The sequence below is a fragment of the Anomaloglossus baeobatrachus genome, chromosome 11, assembly GCF_048569485.1.
Source record: "Anomaloglossus baeobatrachus isolate aAnoBae1 chromosome 11, aAnoBae1.hap1, whole genome shotgun sequence".
NCBI lineage: Eukaryota > Metazoa > Chordata > Amphibia > Anura > Aromobatidae > Anomaloglossus > Anomaloglossus baeobatrachus.
In genome coordinates, this window is record NC_134363.1 from 82530996 (window position 1) to 82554065 (window position 23070).

At 46.5% G+C, this 23070-nt stretch overlaps 1 protein-coding gene across 3 annotated transcripts in view; it reads left to right on the forward strand.

The window, feature by feature from the left end:
* The window catches only part of ZNF865 (zinc finger protein 865), a 47767-nt gene extending 25976 nt beyond the window's left edge, over nucleotides 1–21791 (forward strand). For all 3 annotated transcript variants that reach the window (XM_075327580.1, XM_075327582.1, XM_075327581.1), the window contains exon 3: nucleotides 18243–21791. In XM_075327580.1, coding sequence (XP_075183695.1) covers nucleotides 18262–21048 — 2787 coding nt within the window. In that variant the 5' untranslated portion in view covers nucleotides 18243–18261 and the 3' untranslated portion in view covers nucleotides 21049–21791. The remainder of the gene's footprint in view (nucleotides 1–18242) is intronic.
* Nucleotides 21792–23070: the final 1279 nt, after the last annotated feature.

Here is a 23070-nt window from a genome sequence, read left to right on the forward strand (position 1 = left end):
ATCCTGGCGCTTCGCCCCAACTCGTCCCGTTGCCCTGGTGCGGTGGCAAACTGGTAATAAATGGGGTTGATACCAGATGTGTAATGTCACCTGGCATCAAGCCCAGCAGTTAGTTATGTCATGGCGTCTATCAGATACCCAACATAACTAATTGACAGTAATAAAAAAAAAAAATACAACAAAAAAAAATTTATTTGAAAAAAACTCCCCAACACATTCCCTCTTTCACAAATTTATTGAAAAGTGTAAAAAAAAATCGGGTCCGTTGTAATCCATTTTGGAGGTCTGGACCCTCTAGAATATGGGGGTCACGCTGAGGGAACGTGTCCCCCATTTTTTAGAAGTGCAGACCATCCATGTGAGGAGTATGGGTGCAATGACATTGCACCCACTCTCCCCGGGTCACAGCAGCGGTGTGCCGAGCAGCAGCCAGCGCTTCTGACAGCAAAGCAGGAAGCTGGCTGACAGCCGCGCTCTGCACATGTGACCAGCATCTGCTGTGAAGGAGGGGGCCGTGGGGGATCAGAGCTGCGACAGGTACGGGGGACACCGGGAGACACTGGGGGGAATAGGGGGTGACCTGGCAGGGCCTGGGGAGCAGTTTTCTGTCGCATGTGTCATAGCACATGCGACAGAAATCAGAGGAGGAAGATGAATGCGGGCGGCGCGCTGCTTTGCGTGCCGGTGTGCGTGTCGCCATCATGGATTATGGAGGGGGTGGGGGATTGGTGGGGGCACTTTGGTGGGACCGGGGAGGAGATTAATCGCTCATCTGGCATGTTTGATCATGCCAGATGGGAGATAAATAATTTTTTCCCGGCGCTGTCATTTACTGTAACGTGATCATCGGTATACGGTGTATACCGGTGATCACGTGAGCGGGGACCGGCAAAAACGGCCTGAATCATGATCTCCAGGGTCTCAGCTACCCCCGGTAGCTGAAACCACGGAGATTTTCCGTCGCTGGGGGGCGCTACAAGCTTTTTTTGGCATGACGTCTCAAAGCGTCGGAACAGAATAAGTACCCTGTTTTCTTTGTCGCTCCATTGGGAGACCCAGACAATTGGGTGTATAGCTTCTGCCTCCGGAGGCCACACAAAGTATTACACTTAAAAGTGTAAAGCCCCTCCCCTTCTGCCTAGACACCCCCCCGTGCATCACGGGCTCCTCAGTTTTGGTTTTTATGCTTTGTGCGAAGGAGGCACACATGCACGCATAGCTCCACAATTTAGTCAGCAGCAGCTGCTGACTATATCGGATGGAAGAAAAGAGGGCCCATAACAGGGCCCCCGGCATGCTCCCTTCTCACCCCACTCTGGTCGGCGGTGCTGTTAAGGTTGAGGTACCCATTGCGGGTACATAGGCAGGAGCCACATGCTGTTTTCCTTCCCCATCCCTTAAGGGCTCTGGGTGAAGTGGGATCCTAATCGGTCTCCAGGCACTGGGACCGTGCTCCCTCCGCAGCCCCTGGGGAATCTGCTGGACAGGAGCCGGGTATCGTCAGGGACAAGGCCCTGCTACTGTGAGGTACTCTGTGTCCCCTTGGGGACGGCGCATGGAGCGCTTGTGTCATACACGCTGCAGCACTGCTGGGTGTGTTAGTGCGCCGGGACTACCGCGCTGACCGCGCTTGTTTGCCGGCCGCGCTTATAACTTTAGTCCCCGGCTTCTGCGGCCTAGTACCGCATACTCCCGCCCCCGGGCCTGCCAGTCAGGGGAAGGGCGGGACGCTGCACTGGACGTCAGCGCTGAGGGCTGGAGCATACTTTGTATCCTCCTCCCCCCTCACTGAGCACCGTGGGGCACCAGATTCCCGCACTTTCTAGGGCACGCCCACGGCCCCCTCCTCCTCACAGAACGCCGGCAGCCATTCCTGTCAGCACTTCTGAAGCTGGAGAGGAGAGACAACATGGCTCTGGGAGGCCCAGGCAGGGAATCTGGTGGTCACACAACCGCTTTGGGCGGTCGGTAAGCCGCACCTGTTTCTAGGTGCTGGCCCCCCTGGGTGCCGAAGTGTATATATATATATATATATATATATATATATATATATATATATATATATATATATATATATATATATATATATATATATATATATATATATATGCTTATATGCTATACATTTACTCTGTACGGTCGCACTGTTGGTTTTTGGCTATATACCCTCCCGGATTGTACTCAGAGGAGACAACAGCATGTCGTCCGCAAAAAGCAAGGGTGCCAAAGCGCAGGCTTACTTTGCAACCTGTACCTCATGTGCGGCTATGCTACCGGCAGGTTCCACCTACCCTCATTGTGTGCAATGCTCGGCCCCTGGAGCACTTACTCAGCCGGAGCCTCTGTCACTGGTGGCCCCAGTGGATCCACCTGCTACCACTGTCCAGGTGACAGGGACGGAGTTTGCAGTATTCGCTGACAAACTTTCTGAGAGTATGGATAAATGGTCTGCTAAGATACTAGAAGCCTTGCAGTCCAGGCCGGTAACACAGGCCCCGGGCACTGTTGAATCATTGACCCCAGGCCCCCCTCTGTTGGAGCAGCAAAGTGCTCCTGGGGTGACTCATAGGTCCCAAGGTGAGGTCTCTGACACGGACCGCAGTCCCAGACCGCCTAAGCGGGCTCGCTGGGAGCCCCCCTCGACTTCATCACACTGCTCAGGGTCTCAGCAGGAGGACTCTCTAGAGGATGAAGCGGAGGTGGCAGATCAGGATTCTGATCCTGAGGCCGCTCTCAACCTAGATACACCTGAAGGAGACGCCATAGTGAATGACCTTATAGCGTCCATCAATCAGGTGTTGGATCTTTCTCCCCCAGCTCCTCCAATTGAGGAGTCAGCTTCTCAGCAGGAGAAATTCCGTTTTAGGTTTCCCAAGCGTACAATGAGTACGTTTCTGGATCACTCCGACTTGAGAGAGGCAGTCCAGAAACACCGAGCTTGTCCAGATAAGCGCTTTTCTAAGCGCCTTAAGGACACACGTTATCCCTTCCCACCTGACGTTGTCAAGGGTTGGGCTCAGTGTCCCAAGGTGGATCCTCCAGTCTCCAGACTGGCGGCTAGATCCATAGTTGCAGTGGAAGATGGGGCTTCACTCAAAGATGCCACTGACAGACAGATGGAGCTCTGGTTGAAATCCATCTATGAAGCTATCGGCGCGTCCTTTGCTCCGGCATTCGCAGCCGTATGGGCACTCCAAGCTATCTCAGCTTGTCACTCGCAGATTAATGCAGTCACACGTGCCTCTACTCCGCAGGTGGTGTCCTTAACCTCTCAGGCGTCGGCGTTTGCGTCCTACGCCATTAATGCTGTCCTGGACTCTGCGAGCCGTACTGCGGTAGCATCCGCCAATTCGGTGGCAGTCCGCAGGGCCATGTGGCTACGTGAATGGAAGGCAGACTCTGCTTCCAAAAAGTTCTTAACCGGTTTGCCATTTTCTGGCGACCGCCTGTTTGGTGAGCGATTGGATGAAATCATTAAACAATCCAAGGGAAAGGACTCATCCTTACCCCAGTCCAAACCAAACAGACCTCAACAACGGAAGGTACAATCGAGGTTTCGGTCCTTTCGGCCCGCGGGCAGGTCTCAATTCTCCTCGTCCAACAGGCCACAGAAGGGTCAGACGAACTCCGATTCATGGCGGTCTAAGTCACGTCCTAAAAAGACCGCCGGAGGAACCGCTCCCAAAGCGGCCTCCTCATGACTTTCGGCCTCTTCACACCGCATCCTCGGTCGGTGGCAGGCTCTCCCGCTTTTGCGACGCCTGGCTGCCACAGGTACAAGACCGTTGGGTGAGAGACATTCTGTCTCACGGTTACAGGATAGAGTTCAGCTCTCGTCCCCTGACTCGATTCTTCAGAACATCTCCGCCCCCCGAACGAGCCGATGCTCTTCTTCAGGCAGTGTGCACTCTGAAGGCAGAAGGAGTGGTGATCCCTGTTCCTCTTCAGCAACAGGGTCACGGTTTTTACTCCAACTTGTTTGTGGTGCCAAAAAAGGACGGATCTTTCCGTCCTGTTCTGGACCTAAAACTGCTCAACAAACCCGTAAAAACCAGGCGGTTCCGGATGGAATCCCTCCGCTCCGTCATCGCCTCAATGTCCCAAGGAGATTTCCTAGCATCAATCGACATCAAAGATGCTTATCTCCACGTACCGATTGCACCAGAGCATCAGCGCTTCCTGCGTTTCGCCATAGGAGACGAACACCTTCAGTTCGTGGCACTGCCTTTCGGCCTGGCGACAGCCCCACGGGTCTTCACCAAGGTCATGGCAACAGTGGTAGCAGTCCTACACTCTCAGGGACACTCGGTGATCCCTTACTTAGACGATCTGCTTGTCAAGGCACCCTCTCGAGTGGCATGCCAACACAGCCTGAACATTGCTCTAGAGACACTCCAGAGATTCGGGTGGATCATCAATTTCCCAAAGTCAAATCTGACACCGGCCCAATCGCTGACATATCTCGGCATGGAGTTTCATACTCTCTCAGCGATAGTGAAGCTTCCGCTGGACAAACAGCGTTCACTACAGACAGGGGTGCAATCTCTCCTTCAAGGCCAGTCACACCCCTTGAGGCGCCTCATGCACTTCCTAGGGAAGATGGTGGCAGCAATGGAGGCAGTTCCTTTTGCGCAGTTTCACCTGCGTCCCCTTCAATGGGACATTCTCCGCAAATGGGACAGGAAGTCGACATCCCTCGACAGGAACGTCTCCCTTTCTCAGGCAGCCAAAGCCTCTCTTCGGTGGTGGCTTCTTCCCACTTCGTTGTCGAAGGGGAAATCCTTCCTACCCCCGTCCTGGGCGGTGGTCACGACGGACGCGAGTCTGTCAGGGTGGGGAGCGGTCTTTCTCCACCACAGGGCTCAGGGTACCTGGACTCAGCCAGAGTCCTCCCTTCAGATCAATGTTCTGGAGATAAGGGCAGTGTATCTTGCCCTAAAGGCGTTCCAGCCGTGGCTGGAAGGCAAGCAGATCCGAATTCAGTCGGACAACTCCACCGCGGTGGCATACATCAACCACCAAGGCGGAACACGCAGTCGGCAAGCCTTCCAGGAAGTCCGGCGGATTCTGCTGTGGGTGGAAGCCACAGCCTCCACCATATCCGCAGTTCACATCCCGGGCGTAGAAAACTGGGAAGCAGACTTTCTCAGTCGCCAGGGCATGGACGCAGGGGAATGGTCCCTTCACCCGGACGTGTTTCAAGAGATCTGTTGCCGCTGGGGGATGCCGGACGTCGACCTAATGGCGTCTCGGCACAGCAACAAGGTCCCGGCATTCATGGCACGGTCTCAAGATCACAGAGCTCTGGCGGCAGATGCATTAGTTCAGGATTGGTCGCAGTTTCAACTGCCTTATGTGTTTCCTCCTCTGGCACTGTTGCCCAGAGTGTTACGCAAGATCAGGTCCGACTGCCGCCGCGCCATCCTCGTCGCTCCAGACTGGCCGAGGAGGTCGTGGTACCCGGATCTGTGGCATCTCACGGTGGGCCAACCGTGGGCATTACCAGATCGACCAGACTTGCTGTCTCAAGGGCCGTTTTTCCATCTGAATTCTGCGGCCCTCAACCTGACTGTGTGGCCATTGAGTCCTGGATCCTAGCGTCTTCAGGGTTATCTCAAGAGGTCATTGCCACTATGAGACAGGCCAGGAAACCAACGTCCGCCAAGATCTACCACAGGACGTGGAGGATATTCTTATCCTGGTGCTCTGATCAGGGTTTTACTCCCTGGCCATTTGCCTTGCCCACTTTTCTTTCCTTCCTTCAATCCGGATTGGAAAAGGGTTTGTCGCTCGGCTCCCTTAAGGGACAAGTCTCAGCGCTCTCTGTGTTTTTTCAGAAGAGCCTAGCCAGACTTCCACAGGTACGCACGTTCCTGCAGGGGGTTTGTCACATAGTCCCTCCTTACAAGCGTCCGTTAGAACCCTGGGATCTGAACAGGGTGCTGATGGCTCTTCAGAAACCACCTTTCGAGCCAATGAAGGATATTTCTCTTTCACGCCTTTCGCAGAAAGTGGTCTTCCTAGTAGCAGTCACATCACTTCGGAGAGTGTCTGAACTAGCAGCGCTGTCATGCAAGGCTCCTTTCCTGGTGTTTCACCAGGACAAGGTGGTTCTGCGTCCGGTTCCGGAATTTCTCCCTAAGGTGGTATCCCCCTTTCATCTCAATCAGGATATCTCCTTACCTTCTTTTTGTCCTCATCCAGTTCACCAATGTGAAAAGGATTTGCACTTGTTAGATCTGGTGAGAGCACTCAGACTCTACATTTCTCGTACGGCGCCTCTGCGCCGCTCGGATGCACTCTTTGTCCTTGTCGCTGGCCAGCGTAAAGGGTCACAGGCCTTCAAATCAACCCTGGCTCGGTGGATCAAGGAACCAATTCTCGAAGCCTACCGTTCTTCTGGGCTTCCGGTTCCCTCAGGGCTGAAGGCCCATTCTGCCAGAGCCGTGGGTGCGTCCTGGGCTTTGCGGCACCAGGCTACGGCTCAGCAGGTGTGTCAGGCGGCTACCTGGTCGAGCCTGCACACTTTCACGAAACACTATCAGGTGCATACCTATGCTTCGGCAGATGCCAGCCTAGGTAGGCGAGTCCTTCAGGCGGCGGTTGCCCACCTGTAGGAAGGGGCCGTTTTACGGCTCTATTACGAGGTATTATTTTACCCACCCAGGGACTGCTTTTGGACGTCCCAATTGTCTGGGTCTCCCAATGGAGCGACAAAGAAGAAGGGAATTTTGTTTACTTACCGTAAATTCCTTTTCTTCTAGCTCCAATTGGGAGACCCAGCACCCGCCCCTGTTTCCTTCGGGCTGTTGTTCTTTGTGTACACATGTTGTTCATGTTGAATGGTTTTCAGTTTTCCGAACTTCCTTCGGATTGATTTTACTTTAGACCAATTTATAAGTTTCCTCCTTCCTGCTTTTGCACCAAAACTGAGGAGCCCGTGATGCACGGGGGGGTGTATAGGCAGAAGGGGAGGGGCTTTACACTTTTAAGTGTAATACTTTGTGTGGCCTCCGGAGGCAGAAGCTATACACCCAATTGTCTAGGTCTCCCAATTGGAGCTAGAAGAAAAGGAATTTACGGTAAGTAAACAAAATTCCCTTCTTTCCGACGTCTTGAGACGTTAGGCCGTCGTTATGGGGTTAAGCAAAATAAAAAGAAAAACAAACACCCTTAGGTGTGGATCAGGCAATAAAGCAAAGAACTTGAAACTTATCTGGAATGGCACAGGATAAATGGAAGGACAAACTCCAAGCCAATTCAGAGACTGAGGGAAAAGCATCTTTTACCGCCCCAGCTAGCAGACACTGCTCTTCTATATATAACCAAGGCTGATATGCAATTGGGCTTCCCAAACTCCCAATTAACACCCACACCTGTTGAGTCACAGTTAGGTGACCCAGTCCTGATCACCAGAGGGAACTTCAAACCATCACCCCCTCGGATGACATTCACAACATTTACCATGTTCACTATATATTAAAATTACCTGGCTGTATGATTCCCCAGGTCAGTACGAGTTCGTAGATAGTGTATAGTTTTATCAGACGTTTGTTGAAAAAAAATAAAATAAATAAATAAATATTTTTGCTTTTGGTACAATTTTCCATGACCCGTAGAATTCTCATTTGTTGTGATCTCGGGCTCAGTGACAAGTTCTTTTTTTTTTTTCTTTGCATCTTGAGCTGAGGTTTTTAATTGTACCATTTTTGGGTAGATGCAATGTTTTGATCGCCTGTTACTGCATTTTAATGCATTGGTGCAGTGACCAAAAAAACGCAATTGTGGCTTTTTTTCTTTTTTTTTTTTTTATATTCTTACGCCCTTTGCCGATGAGATTATCCCCTTCACGACCCATGAACGGATATATCCGTCATGGATCGTGTGAGGTTAATCCACGCCCCCTGCCGTGGGCAGGCCATGGCGATCCGCGCACATATCAGCTCATTTTAACAGCTGACGTGTGCCTGCAAGTTACGAGTGGAATCGCTTTCCATCCGCAACTTTTAACCCCTTACATCTCGCTACCAAAATCTAGCAGCGAGATGTATATGTGCGCGGCCATTACTTTTACATACCCCCGCCAACACTGGAAGTCACGTGCGTGATCTTGTGACTTACGGTGGTTGCCATGGTAGCACAGGGTCATGTGATGACGCCTGTACCTAACATGAGTCACTTTCTCTCAGTGCCGGCATAGTGCCAGCACTGAGAGTAAGGCTATGTGCGCACTTACCGGATTTTGCCGCGGATTTGCTGCATGTTTCGCTGCAGAAAATGTCCATAACATCTCTGCAGTGAATCACCAGCAAATCCTATGGAGAAAAAAAATCCTGTGCGCACTGGGCGGAATTTGACAGCTGCATGTTTTGCTGCGGGAATCCCGCAGCAAAAACAAGTGCATGTCACTTCTTTTCCGCACATCGCTGCGGGATTTCACTCCATTGACTCCAATGTTAATCATGAAATCCCGCAGGGAATAACGCAGGCAGCAAATTCTGTGCGGTTCACTGCGTTTTCCTGCGTTATTCCCTGCGGTATTTCGCGGTTTACCTCCGGTAATGTACATCGCTTGTCTGCGGTTTTGCAGGGAAGTGATGTCATTACAGGAAGAGGAAGCAAAGCAGAAAGTAAACACAAACACATCACAGACACAGATAGACATCACAGACACATAGAACACACATAGAAAGAAAACGGAAATATAGAAAACAAAGAACGTGGGCTCCGCTGCATATTTACCTTCCAGCCGAGGTAAGCACACAGCGGCGGCCCGGTATTCTCAGGCTGGGGAGGGAGAGGGGCAGGGTTAATGTCCCCCGCCTCACTCCCCCTCCCGCAGCCGAGAATATCAGCCGCAGCTGCCCCGGGACTGTCGCAAGCATTATGCGGCAATACCGGCGTGTCCCCGACTCTTCTTGCCGCCGTGAAGCAGTGGCAGCAAGGTAATACAAGGGGTTAATGATGGTGGGGGACCACCGCCATTAACTCCAGGCTTGATCATGGCAGCGTCTATGTGACAGCTGACATAATCAACCCGTAAGTAAAGTGAAAAAAACACAGACACCGAAAAATCCTTTATTTTAAATAAAACAAACAAGCCTCGTTCACCATTTTATTAACCCCTCCCGCACCAAAGCTCCGGCGTAATCCACCGCTCCGGCGTAATCCACAGGTCCTGTGCTGCTTACATCCAGCCGCGACTGTCACAGACACAGCGCTGAATGAAAGCAGCAGACAGCAGAGGTAATTACCGGTCATTTCCCACGGCCGGTAATGTGAACTCACTGCCGACCGTGGGAAATGCAGCGATCTGTCATCTATCTATCTATCCCTCTGTCTATCTATCTATCTATCCCTCTATCTATTCTTCTGTCTATCTACTATCTCAGAATTAAATGACTTTTTTTTTTTTTTTTTAATGTGCTTTATTGCATTGAATGCAATAAAGCACATCCCAACCCGCACGCGGCAAAACCGCGGCAATACCGCGAATAATACCGCGGTAAAACCGCAGCAAACCGCATGCGGTTTTCGGGTGCGGTTTCCTGCGGTTTTTTACCGCGGGTGCGGTAATCTTTGAGAGCATGCGGAATTTTCTCAAGAAAATTCCATTTCCCAGTGCGCACATAGCCTAAAGCAGCATATCTGCAATTCTCAGCTCTGTAGCTGAGATCTACAGATATGGAAGGGCGATCAGATTGCTGATCCATATAGCCCACTAAGGGGACTAGTAAATTAAAAAAAAAGGTAAAAAAAAGATTTAAGAAATGAAAAACAAACAAGAAAGCCCCTCTAAAAGTTCAAATTACCTCCCTTTCGCCCCATTGAAAATTAAAGGGTTAAAAAAATATACACATATTTGGTATTGCCGCGTTCAGAAATGCCCGATCTATAAAAAATGTAAAATCAATTAATCTGACTGGTAAACAGCGTACCGGTAGAAAAATTCTAAATGCCAAAATTGTTTTTTGGTTGCCACAAGTTTTGCGCAAAATGCAATAACAGGCGATCAAAACGTAGCATCTGCGCAAAAATGGTATCATTAAAAATGTCAGCTTGAGACGCAAAAAATAAGCTGTCACTGAGCCATAGATCCCGAAAAATGAGAACACTATGGGTTTTGGAAAATGTCGCAAAGCGTGCGCCACTTTTTTTGGACAACCTTGTGAATTTTTTTTTAACCACATAGATACAAGTAAACTTATACCTTTTATTGTCTACAAACTTGCACCGACCTGAGAGATCACATCAACACACCAGTTTTCCCATATAGTGAACATGGTGAATAAAATATCCCAAAAACTATTGTGCAATCACTTTTTTTGCAGTTTTTCCAGTACACTATATGATAAAACGTATGCTTTCATTTAAAAGTACAACTTGTCCCGCAAAAAACAAGCCTTCATATGGCAAGATTGACAGAAAAATAAAAAAGTTAAGGCTCTCAAAAGAAAGGGAGCAAAAAACAAAACGGAAAACGCCCAGGGACTGAAGGGGTTGATTGATTTTGTATTTTGACAAGCTGTACTACCCGGCTTTGCCCGGGTTAATAACTGCTGTTAACAAAATAGAATGTATTAACAAAAATGTATTCTGCACACAAAAAACACAAAACAAATAGATATAAATGTAATTATAATGTCTGTCTCCCCCTCTGTATATATCTCTCTGTCTCTCTATCTCTTTGACTGTCTCTTTCCCTGTCTGTCTCTGACTATCTCTGTCTCTTTCTCCGTCTGTCTCAATCTCTTTCCCTGTCTATCTATCTCATTCCCTCTCTTTCCCTGTCTGTCTCTTTCCCTCTGTCTCTTTCCCTGTGCCTCTCTTTGTCTCTTTACCTGTCTGTGTATGTCTCTTAACCTGTCTCTCTCTTTCCCTGTCTGTCTCTTTCCCTGTCAGTCTGTCTCTTTGTGTCTGTCTCTTAGCCCTGTGTATGTCTGTTTCTTACCCTGTCTGTGTCTGCCTCTTTCCCTGTCTGTGTCTGTTTCTTTCCCTGGCTGCATTGTGACACGCCAACATTCCATTTAAGGGCGTGGCTGCGCACTCTTCTGAAGTTCTGGATGCACTGTGGCTCCCAGCTCCATTCGCTTTAATGGAGGCAGGTTTTTTGGTGAATAACTGTAAAGCACGGGGTTAAAATTTCCCCTCAAAACATAGCCTATGATGCTCTCGGGGTCCAGACGTGGGAGTGTGCAAAATGTTGTGGCTGTAGCTGCGACAAGGCAGATGCCAATCCTGGACACGCACGCACACATACATACATACATACATACATACATACATACATACACACACACATTCAGCTTTATATATTAGATTGGGCATTTCTGAATTTGGCGGTACCAAATATGTGTGTGGGTTTTTTTTTTATTGTTTTATTTTCACTGGGGCAAAACTGGGGTGCTTTGAACTTTAAGGTTTTTTTGTGTTTTTTTTTTTTTCCATATTTTTAAAAACTTTTTATTTTACAATTTTTATTGATTTTTACTAGTCCCCCTAGGAGACTATGCCTGCACTATCTGATCGTTTCTGCCGATCACAGCAATGCTTCAGTACTGGTCAGAAATGCTGTTCTCCTGTTAGTGCCAGTGCTCTGCCGGCATTCACAGAAAGTGAGTACTGACAGTGACAGGGGCCATCATCTGATCCCACGCTGTCATGGCAACTCATTGGCGCCCCGTGATCGTGTCACGGAAGCGCTGATGTTGGCGGGCAAGAGTGAGATCCCACTGGCAACTGTTAGATCACGCTGTGAAGAGTTTTACAGCACGGTCTAAGGGGTTAATACACGCATGTGGATTTGCGATCCCCCCCGCTCCTGTTAGCTGCATATGTTTGTAGTAGTGGGGGCTCCCTGAGCAAGCCCGCATTAAAGAGATATAGACACAGCCAAAGACGTATATATACATCCTTGGTCATGAAGGGGTTAAGAATATAGATCCTGAAAGTTAAATCGTCATTTTAATTTTTATTAAATCCACAGTCCACATGAAAATAAGCAACTTTTTAACATATCTTATCAGACAAATTAGCTTTTTTCTCTGCCAGATTGATCAGTCATTATCAAAATTCTCAATTCTGAGGCAAAGTCTGGATTCGGGGAAGACTTTCCCATTACGGAGTTGTTACTAATGAGATTCTATGTAGATAAGAGTGAAGAAGGGTGGAGCACTGCTTCTAGCTCCTCCCTCCTCCCATCATCATAGAATCTCATCAGTAACAGTTGCCCTCTCCTATCTCAGTAATGGAAACGTCTCCACTGAATACAGATTTTACCTCAGAATTGAGAATGTTGATAATGACTAGGGCTGAGTGGACCCGGACTGAAAAAGTCCAGATCCGCGCAGTTTCAAAGATGCCTGCGTGCCGAACCCGGGTCCGGGATTGTAGGGTTATGATCCGGATTTGACACTGTGGAAATTAAAGGGAAAATAAAGAAAACAATACTTACGAAGACTTGGTATCATGGCGGCAAACTGCTTCCGGGTCGAGCATTAACTTCCTGTACTGAGCTATAGGCTCATCGCATACACACACAGCTTTCTGTGCTTTCCCCACCCACCGGCCTTCCTGTAGTCTGTGATTGGTTGCTGTCAGACACGCCCCCAGAAGTTTTTACTTGCAGTCATTGCTCATCTGTGCAGACGATTTCAGCATCAAATGTGCACCTGCACACACAAAACAATGACAAAAAGCCTGGGCAAAAAATGCGTAAAAAAAAAGTGGGGTTTTTTTTGTCTTTTTTTTTTTTTGCCAGTAGGTGTAAATCCCTTGGCCCAAAAATGCAAAACAAAATTTTTGTTCTGCCAGGAGGATGAAATTTGGTACTGAAATCTGGTGCAGACTATTTCAGCACCAAATGTGCACCTCCTGGCAAAGAAAACGCAGCAAAAAAAATGCGGCAAACACGCTTTTTTTTTTAATTATTATTTATTTTGCAAGGAGGTGTGCATTGGGTGCAGAAATATGGTGTAAAAACTTCCCTTGGCCAAAAAAAACTGCGATTTTCTGCTAGGAGATGCAGGTCTGTGAACTCGGTGACCTTCACCTGAGGTTAGGTTACCTGCGATAACAGGTGAAGGACCGTCGGAATCTCCAGCTGTGACCGCAAATGCCCTAAGTGACGTCACCGCTCATTGCGCAGCTCATTCATTCTCTGGAGCTCACAGCAAGCGGTCTTGTTCTATGGCCGCTCACTGTGATATTCAAATGTAGCAGAGCTGAATATTCGTGGGACTTCGTGTGGATTACTTCAGACCTGGAGGGGTGTTTGGGGTTATTGAAGTGGTGAAGGAGGGTGTATTTTATTCCAAATAAAGGATTTTTTCGGTGTCTTGTTTATTTACTTTCACTTATAGATTAGTGATGCAGGTATCTCATAGATGCCTGTGCCATCATTAATCTAAGTTTTAGTAGCATCTGTGCGCTGTTATTAACCCCTCATTACTCTGATTGCCAGAGCATTTTGGGAAGAGCCAGTAAAGAACCGGGATTGTCACATCTAATGAATGCGGCAATACTGGGCAGCTGCGGGCTGAGAATACCAGCCTCCAGTTGGCTTTATTTTGGCTGGTTATCAAACAAGTCGTTTTTTTTTGTTTGTTTTTTTAATTATTTATTTCAATAATAATAATAATAATATAAAAACAAAAGCTGTATGCGTTTTCTCTTAGGCCGGAATCACACTTGCAAGGGACTCGCGTGAATCTCACGTCGCATCACCCGGCACAGCCGCACACTCTTCTGACAAGAGCGGCCTGGCAGCATGTGTTTCTATATAACTGCATGCTCCTGTCAGGAGAGTGTGCAGCTGCCTGGTGATGTAATGCGAGTCCCTCACACTTGTGACTCTGTGCTTTGGATACACAGCACAGATAAAGCCCAACAGCTGGGGGCTGCAGTCGTGAGCTTTATCTGTGCTGGCATCAGAATATGGGAAACCCTGCGCCGATTGTTTTATTCATTCAGTAGCTGTAGTACCCGGTATTGCCAAGATAGTAACTGTCTCTCTGTTTCTCTCCCAGTCTGTCTGTCTCCCTTTCTGTCTGTCTGTCTTTCTCTTCTGTCTGTGTCTCTGTCTCTCACTCTATCTCTTTGTCTGTCTAGCTCTTTCACTGGCTGTCTCTCTAGCTCTTTCCCTGGCTGTCTCTCTAGCTCTTTCCCTGGCTGTCTTTGTTCTCTGTCTGTCTCTTTGTTCTGTGTCTGTCTCTGGCTGCATTGTGACATGCCAAGATTCCATTCAAAGGCGTGGCTGCGCATTCTTCTGAAGTTCTGGCTGCATTGTGGCTCCCAGCTCCATTGACTTTAATGGAGGCAGGTTTTTTGTCGAATAACTGTAAAGCGCGGGGCTAAAATTTCTCTTCAAAACAGTCTGACGTTCCCTGAGTCAAATGGGGTGTCTGCGCAAACTTTTGTGAATGTACTGTACATGTGACGGTGTGAATTCCTTCACATACATACATACATACAATCAGATTTATATATTAGATATTTATACCACCATACTGACCCACAGACACTTGCACTGCTTTACCTGCCCACCGGCCCGTTCTAGCGCTTCTGATTGGTTGGTCAGCTGACACTGAGGGTGGGGGCGCTTCTAACTGAAACCAATTACACGCGCCGGTGGGCGGGTGAAGCAGTGAATATTCAGTTGTCGGCTCCGGAAGGGAAAGCGTGACCCGGAAGGAGTATGCCGCCATGACACAGCCCCGGTGAGTACACCGCGCGCGCTCCTACCCGCCTATCCCTTCCACCGACGTTTTTAATCTCCGGATTCTGGTCGCCATAGAGTTATTTGGGTAGCAGATCGGGGTTTTGTTTTTTTTTTTTATATCTAGCAGGGATCCGCCGATCCCGGTTTCTTGCATGTCCGATCAGCTCTAATAATGACTAATCAATTCTGGCAGAGAAAAAAGCAAATTTATCTAGTAAGACATATTACAAAATTGCTTATTTTCATGAGTGTATATTGATTTCTGAAATAAAAATTAAAATGACTGTTTTGCTTTAAGACTGGATGCAAAATAGTACTAATATTTTTTAGTAAAACTAGAAATAGGCCCGATGCTCTCGCATCGGGAGTGCGGTGAAATGAACATCTGTCTATGCTTAGTTGTGCTGACAGGAGCAGTGGACATGTCACACTGTTTGTGCTTTGCAATATACTGTATCTGTTGTATGTTATCCCTCCGCATTTGTGTATTGAATGTGTTGCATCATTTGACCTCTTTCATCCATGTGCACTGTTGTGTTTCTTGAGCTGTGTTCACTATGTGCTGTCTCCCCTGTGTGCTGTGTGTGTGTTTACACTATATTGTCTATTGTAAGCTGTTGTGACTATAATTGGAGGTGGTACATTGTTTTGTGCAGTTTGATGTGTGTGTGATTGTGCGTTCTCAAAGTGGACCAAAAAACACAAAGGAAGTGAGAGGATACAATTTATTAACATGTCAAAAATATTGGCAAAGAGCTTCTTACTTTTCCATAACAGTAATACAAAGACAATTAATGGAAATGTTGTTATATTCTATTTCTATGTATTAGGTACATTAATGTAAATATATTTATGTATGTATGGGTAAACTATGTATATCGGTATCTATAATGTCTCCTCGCTCTATATATGTCTATATATCTATTATCAACTATGTTTATCATATTAAGAAATTATATATCTATGTATTTAGCTGTGTGACAGCGGGCGGGGAGGCCCCTGGAGTGACTGTGTTAACCTTAGTCATGGCAGCAGGCTGACTCTCTGGTAATTCTATAACATGGACATGCTGGGAGGTGTAGTTCTCTCTTGTAGTTATATAACATGGACATAGTGGCAGTTGTAGTTCCCTCCTGTAATTCTATAACATGGACATGCTAGGAGGTGTAGTTCCCTCCTGTAATTCTATAACATGGACATGCCTGGAGGTGTAGTTCTCTCCTGTAATTCTATAACATGGACATAGTGAGAGTTATAGTTCCCTCCTGTAATTATAAAACATGGACATGCTGGGAGGTGTAGTTCCTTCCTGTAATTATAGAACATGGACATGCTGGGAGTTGTAGTTCCTGCTGTAATTCTAAAACATGGACATGCTAGAAGGTGTAGTTCTGTCCTGTAATTCTATAACATGGACTTGCTGGGACGTGTAGTTCCCTCCTGTAATTCTATAACATGGACTTGCTGGGACGTGTAGTTCCCTCCTGTAATTCTATAATATACAGGAGAGAACTACACCTCCCAGCATGTCCATATTATAGAATTGCAGGATGGAACTACACCTCTCAGCATGACCATGTAGTTCCTGCTGTAATTCTATAATATGGACATGCTGGTAGGTGTAGTTCTCTCCTGTAATTCTATAACATGGACATGCTGGGAGGTGTAGTTCCCTCCTGTAATTATAGAACATGGACATGCTGGGAGGTGTAGTTCCCTCCTGTAATTCTATAACATGGACATGCTGGGAGGTATAGTTCCTGTTGTCTCTGTATGTGTGTGTGTGTGTATATGGCTGTACGCTGTGTAAGTGTTGTCTGTGTATATATGTATGTGTGTATATGGCTGTACGCTGTGTGTATGTACGGCAAAAGAGAAGAAATATCCAGCTCACCTGTCATTGAAGTCCATTCTATCCTCCAAGGTGCACGAGTCCCGCCGGTCAGTCCATACCGGTGCGTATAGCTAATAATTGGGAAAAAGGAGTGGGCTCAGCACCAATATAATAAACTATATAAAAACTTTATTGGTATCTTATTAAAATAGTCATGTCTGGGAACACACTGTACAAAAATAACACAGGTGAAACTTTTCGCGTTTCGGACGCAAGAATTAAAAACAGAAGCGTCCTTAGTCATACGTTACCTGTTGGATGGCCATGGATAGAATATATTGATACTCTGAGGGTATATATATTTTTTTGTATTTTTTCACATACTTTTTCATTTATACATACATTTATTATTTTCCTTTTTATTTGAGGTTTTTCCTCTATAGGAAACCTTAATATTTTGCCCATTTATAACAATACAAGTATGTTCAAGCATGCTTATATAATTTCTCCCCCCCCCTTATGCTCTTTCTAGGTTTTTTCATTTGATATATTTTCGATATAACGGGCTGTAGTCACTATTGCTGAATATTCACAGCAAGGGAATAGAGACTTCAAGAATTTAAAAATCGCTATTTTTTCAGCCTATACATAATCAGATTTGCTGTGTGTATGTGTCTGTGTATATGGCTGTATGCTGTGTGTACGTGTCGTGTATGTGTATATGGCTGTACGCTGTGTACGTGTCGTCTGTGTGTATATGTATGTGTGTGTGTATATGGCTGTATGCTGTTCATACGTGTCGCCTGTGTGTGTGTATATGGCTGTATGCTGTGTGTATGTGTCGCCTGTGTATATGGCTGTACGCTGTGTATACGTGTCGTCTGTACGTGTGTGTGTTTATATGGCTGTACGCTGTGTACGTGTGTGTGTATATGGCTGTACGCTGTATGTGTGTGTGTGTGTGTGTGTGTGTGTGTGTGTGTGTATATGGCTGTACGCTGTGTGTATATGTTACCTGTGTATATGTGTGTGTGTATATAGCTGTGTGTGTGTGTATATGGCTGTACGTGGTATGTGTATATGGCTGTACGCTGTGTGTATGTTGCTGTACGCTGTTTGTATGTTTCGCCTGTGTTCGCTGTGTGTATGTGTCGCCTGTGTATATATGCGTATATAGGGCTGTACTCTGTGTATGTGTCGCATGTGTATATATGGCTGTTCACTGTGTATAGTGTCGCCTGTGTATATGTGTGAGTATATGGCTGTACGCTGTGCACGTGTCGCCTGTGTATATATATGTGTATATATAGCTACACGCTGTGGTGTAGTGTCGCCTATGTGTTTATATATATGGCTGTACGCGGTGTGTAGTGCCGCTTGTGTATATGTGTGTGTTTTGTATTCTCTCTGTCTCCCCCCCCGAGAAAGCACATGTCACAGCTGCGGACAGGCCGGGCTGAATTTGTGTGTGTGTGTGTGTGTGTGTGGTGAGGACCTGGAAGCCAGAGCATTGTGGGCACAGCATCGGGGGCTCACCGGAAGCTGCGATGACGTGCATGTCACTGCGCCTGCGCGACGGACAGTGGCGCGGTGCATGCCGGAATAGGTTGACAGACACAGCTGCCAATTATGTATGTAGATATGTTACTTTGAAATGTAACATATTTTTTTTTTTTTATTCTCTTTTAGGAAAGTGCACACTGATGACATGGAAGGTAATATAGGAGATGAAGGGATTCACTTTCAAAGCTATTCGTTTGATTTCCTAGAATTTCTTAATCATCAGCGCTTTGAACCAATGGAGTTTTACAACCACCACGAGCATGCCAAGCCTGTGACTGTTCTGTCTTGCACTTTTCCTTCATATGAATGCAGCTCTCAAAACCACAGCGATAACATGCAGCTTGCTACAGACAGAACTTCTAAAACTAAAGAGTTAAAATTAGACGTTCACTCTTCTGTCTCTTCAACTAAAAAGTCAGACACTGGACATTTGCAATGCAACACTCACACGTCAGAGCCCAGCACTCAGGCTGTTCTTGATGGAGCATTTAATGCACAACAATGGGGAATAGTAGGACTTTCTAGCAAACGGTTTCTGGGCAATACCATAAAGCATTCCATTCCAGCGACCCAGGAAGTTCAAGGTGAAAAAGATAGTAAAGATGATAAACACTATTTTCGACAACTGAAGTATCTAATTGATCATCGCTTTTCTTGTACAGTATGCCAAAAATCCTTTAAACAGTCATCACATCTAATGCAACACATGCTTGTGCATACAGGGGAGCGACCATACGAATGTGATGTTTGTGGTCGCTCATATAATCATATATCTAGTCTAATAAGACATAGGCACTGCCATATAGAGGGCACAGAAGCTGAAGGTACCAGTATAATATTAGCAACTGATGTTGAAACTGCTGCAGTGACAGCTACAATGACTAAGTCACAACTAAGTTCTGTTGAGATGCCTGCAGCTGAGTTAAAAGCAAATGTAACCATACACCAAGATGGTCCATTGACTTGCAATTTGTGTTGGAAAGTATTCAAAAAGCAAAGTCACCTTCAGCAGCACCAAATTATTCATACTGGAGAGAAGCCATTTACCTGTACTCTATGTGAAAGAAGTTTCAATCGTCGTGAAAGCTTGAAACGGCATGTAAAGACACACTCTAATTCAGTCAAAGTTTATTGTGAAGTGTGTGGTAAAGCTTTTCGTGACACTACATACTTGTTGAGACACCAGGCATGTCATACGGGTAAAAGAGCAGACCATAATTGTGATGTGTGTGGAAAATCATATGGTACGTCGCAGAGCCTTTTAAGACATAAGCAGATGCATGTGCTTAATATTCCTTTACTACAGCCAACACTTTTACAAACTCCACTTAATGAGAATACCAAACAAACTGTTTCATCAGCTTCATTGGTGTCATCTGAACTTTCTACTAATGTTGTCCAGACTGATCAGGGATGTATGAGTGTTATTGAAACAATTGGGTCTGTATTAGGGCAAACGTCTGTCAGGAAGCAATCATCTTTTTCAATTAATACATGCAAAAACTTCTGTTGTAATATTTGTGGTCGTGGATTTGGTAGGAGAGAAACACTAAAACGCCACGAACGCATTCACACTGGTGAAAAACCACACCAGTGTTTAGTTTGTGGGAAAAGATTTAGAGAGTCCTTTCATCTTACTAAACATCATGTAGTTCACACTCGAGAACGCCCTTACAAATGTGAGTTTTGTGGAAAAGTTTTTGGCTACCCTCAAAGCCTAACAAGACACAAACAAGTCCACCGGCTTCAGCTGCCATGTAGTGTGCAGGCTGGAGTGCTCACTACTGATCATCTCCCTTTTGAGTGCACAGATTGTGGTCAGAAGTTTCCAGATTCTTTTCACCTCATGAACCACAAAGAGCTTCATATGAGTGACAAGCCTTATGTTTGTGACATTTGCAGTAAATGTTTTGGCTTCATTGAAAATTTAATGTGGCATAAATTAATTCACCAAACTACAGAATGTCTAATCCCAGTAAACCAGTTTCAAGAAGCAACAGAAAACAAAATTAACTGCACACAGAATGGTTTAACAAGTACAGTGGCAACAACAAATGAAGTTTCAGATACAGATTCTGCTACCAAGACCTATACTTCTGAGGAGCATCCCATGATTCCGAGTGGTGAGCGGTTCACTTGCAGTATTTGTGGTCACTCTTTTAAGTATTTTTTGGCTTTGGTTACCCATAAATATGTACACTTGGTTAGACGCACTATGGCCTGCAATGTATGTGGACAGAGCTTTACAGGAGCATATGACCTACTCCTTCATCGTCGGAGCCACCTCCAGAAGAGACACTTTATGTGCTCTATATGTGGCAAGCGGTTTTGGGAAGCTGTTCTTCTTATACGACACCAGCGTTGTCACACAGAAGAACTTCCTTACCGCTGCCCTATTTGTGGGAGAGGTTTCTTACATTCCTGGTATCTTCGTCAACATAAAGTAGTGCATACTGGGGAACGTGCGTTCAAATGTGCTTTGTGCAATAAACGTTTTGCCCAGTCATCAAGTTTAGCAGAGCATCAACGGCTGCACACTGTGGCTCGTCCTCAACAATGTCCAACATGTGGGAAGACTTTTCGCTATCGATCCAATCTTATAGAACACCAGAGAGTGCACCTTGGTGAAAAGGTTTATCGATGCGATCAATGTGGCAAGAGTTTCTTTTATATTTCATCAATTTTACGACATCAGAGATCTCATGATGCCAAACGTGATCTTCGCTGCTCTTGTTGTTTGAAACTCTTTAAAGATGCAAAGTATTTTAACAAACACGTTCAAACCCATCAAGGAGGTCGTCCATTTAGATGTGGAGCCTGTGGTGAAGCTTTTAGTAATACTTATGGACTAAAGAAACATCGCCAAGAACATAAAGTAGAAAAGTTTGCTGTAGCTATACTTGCTGGAAGAGAGCATACTGAAGCTTTGTAAACATTATTCCTATTATGGAAGACGTTCTCACTTTTATTATAAGCAGAATCTTTGCTGAATTCTACTTAGTTGTGGTAGTACCTTGTTAACTGTGATGAAGCATGTGCTTCTTTTAAATGCGGCATTAAAAGAGTTGAACACATTTTGAAGAAACGTATGATAAATCATCTGGATGTTTTCCTATCAATGTTTACAATGAATTCTGCTATCTACAGCTTTGTTTTAGATATATTAATAGTTCAAAGGCTATAAACACCTTTTTGAGGCATTTTTCTTAACTTACCGTATTTTTCGGACCATAAGACGCACTTTTTCCCCCCCAAATGTTGGGGGAAAGTGGGGGGTGCGTCTTATGGTCTGACTATAAGGCTGCGGGGAATGAGGGTGCCGCGGTGCAGCGGGTCATCGGCGGCACGAGCAGGCTGTAACAGCCTGCCGTGACCACGTGGGCTCGCTCATTACATATGCACGCCCATCCTCCCGCCCATCATCTCTCAGCGAAACCGGCGCTGACAGGTGGGCGGGGTGATGGGCGGGGGGGGGGGTGCGTGCATAATTAGCAGCCGGCCGTGATCACCCCTGGCAACTACAGCCTGGAGTGATCATGTGCGGCTGTATTCACTGCCCCCTGTGCATCATTATCAGCGCGGGGTGCAGTGAATCAGTGTACTCACCCGTCACCGTGTGTGGAGCCTCCCCCCTGCAGCATCGCGTCTTCCTGTCTGTGCCGGCGGTCAGCTGATCTGGACACTAGCGGTGCGCACCGCGATGACGTCATCGCTGTGCGCGCCGCTAGTATCCACCAGAATCGATCAGCTTACCGCCGGCACAGACAGGAAGACGCGATGCTGCAGACAACGGTGACGGCTCCACACAGCGGCGCTGCAGCTGAGACAGAGATCGGTGCTTCAGGGAGTGAGGAAGGGTAAGTATAAACGTTTATTTTTTTTTTCCTGTGCCACAGGATACACGCCATTTACCAGGATGGGGGCATATCATGAGCAGGATAGATGGGGGCATTTCATGAGCAGGATGGATGGGGGCATTTCATGAGCAGGATGGATGGGGGCATTTCATGAGCAGAATGGATGGGGGCATTTCATGAGCAGGATGGATGGGGGTATATCATGAGCAGGATGGATGGGGGCATTTCATGAGCAGGATGAATGGGGGCATTTCATGAGCAGGATGGATGGGGGCATATCATGAGCAGGATGAATGGGGGCATTTCATGAGCAGGATGGATGGGGGCATATCATGAGCAGGATGGATGGGGGCATATCATGAGCAGGATGGATGGGGGCATTTCATGAGCAGGATGGATGGGGGCATATCTTGAGCAGGATGGATGGGGGCATATCATGAGCAGGATGGATGGGGGCATATCATGAGCAGGATGGATGGGGGCATATCATGAGCAGGATGGATGGGGGCATATCATGAGCAGGATGGATGGGGGTATATCATGAGCAGGATGGATGGGGGGTATATTATTAGCAGGATGGGGGGTATATAAGCAGGATCATATACAAGGCAGGAGGATCCTTATCAGAATGGGGTACCTTAGTAGAGAATTTGGGGACAGTACCCCCATAACAGTGTCAGCAGCAGATCCTCGCACCATAACAGTGTGTCATGACCATATTTTTTGGTTAAAATTTTATTTTCCTATTTTCCTCCTCTAAAACCAGGGTGCGTCTTATGGTCAGGTGCGTCTTATAGTCCGAAAAATACGGTAAATGCATGTATTTTGGCAAAAAAATTTTTTTCCATAGTATTACATTCAAAATTTGCTTTGGCTGACTTCTGCCTCTCTTCCATCTATCAGAGTATATTGCCAGCTATGGAATGGTGTTCACAATAAAATTCATCAGTGATCTTTTCTTATCACCTTTTTCCTGAGTGACCTTACAATTTATTGCCAAATCATATGTCACTTAAGCTGGGTTCACACATAGCGACAGTGACAACGACGTCGCTATTACGTCACCATTTTCTGTGATGCAACAGCGACCTTGAAGT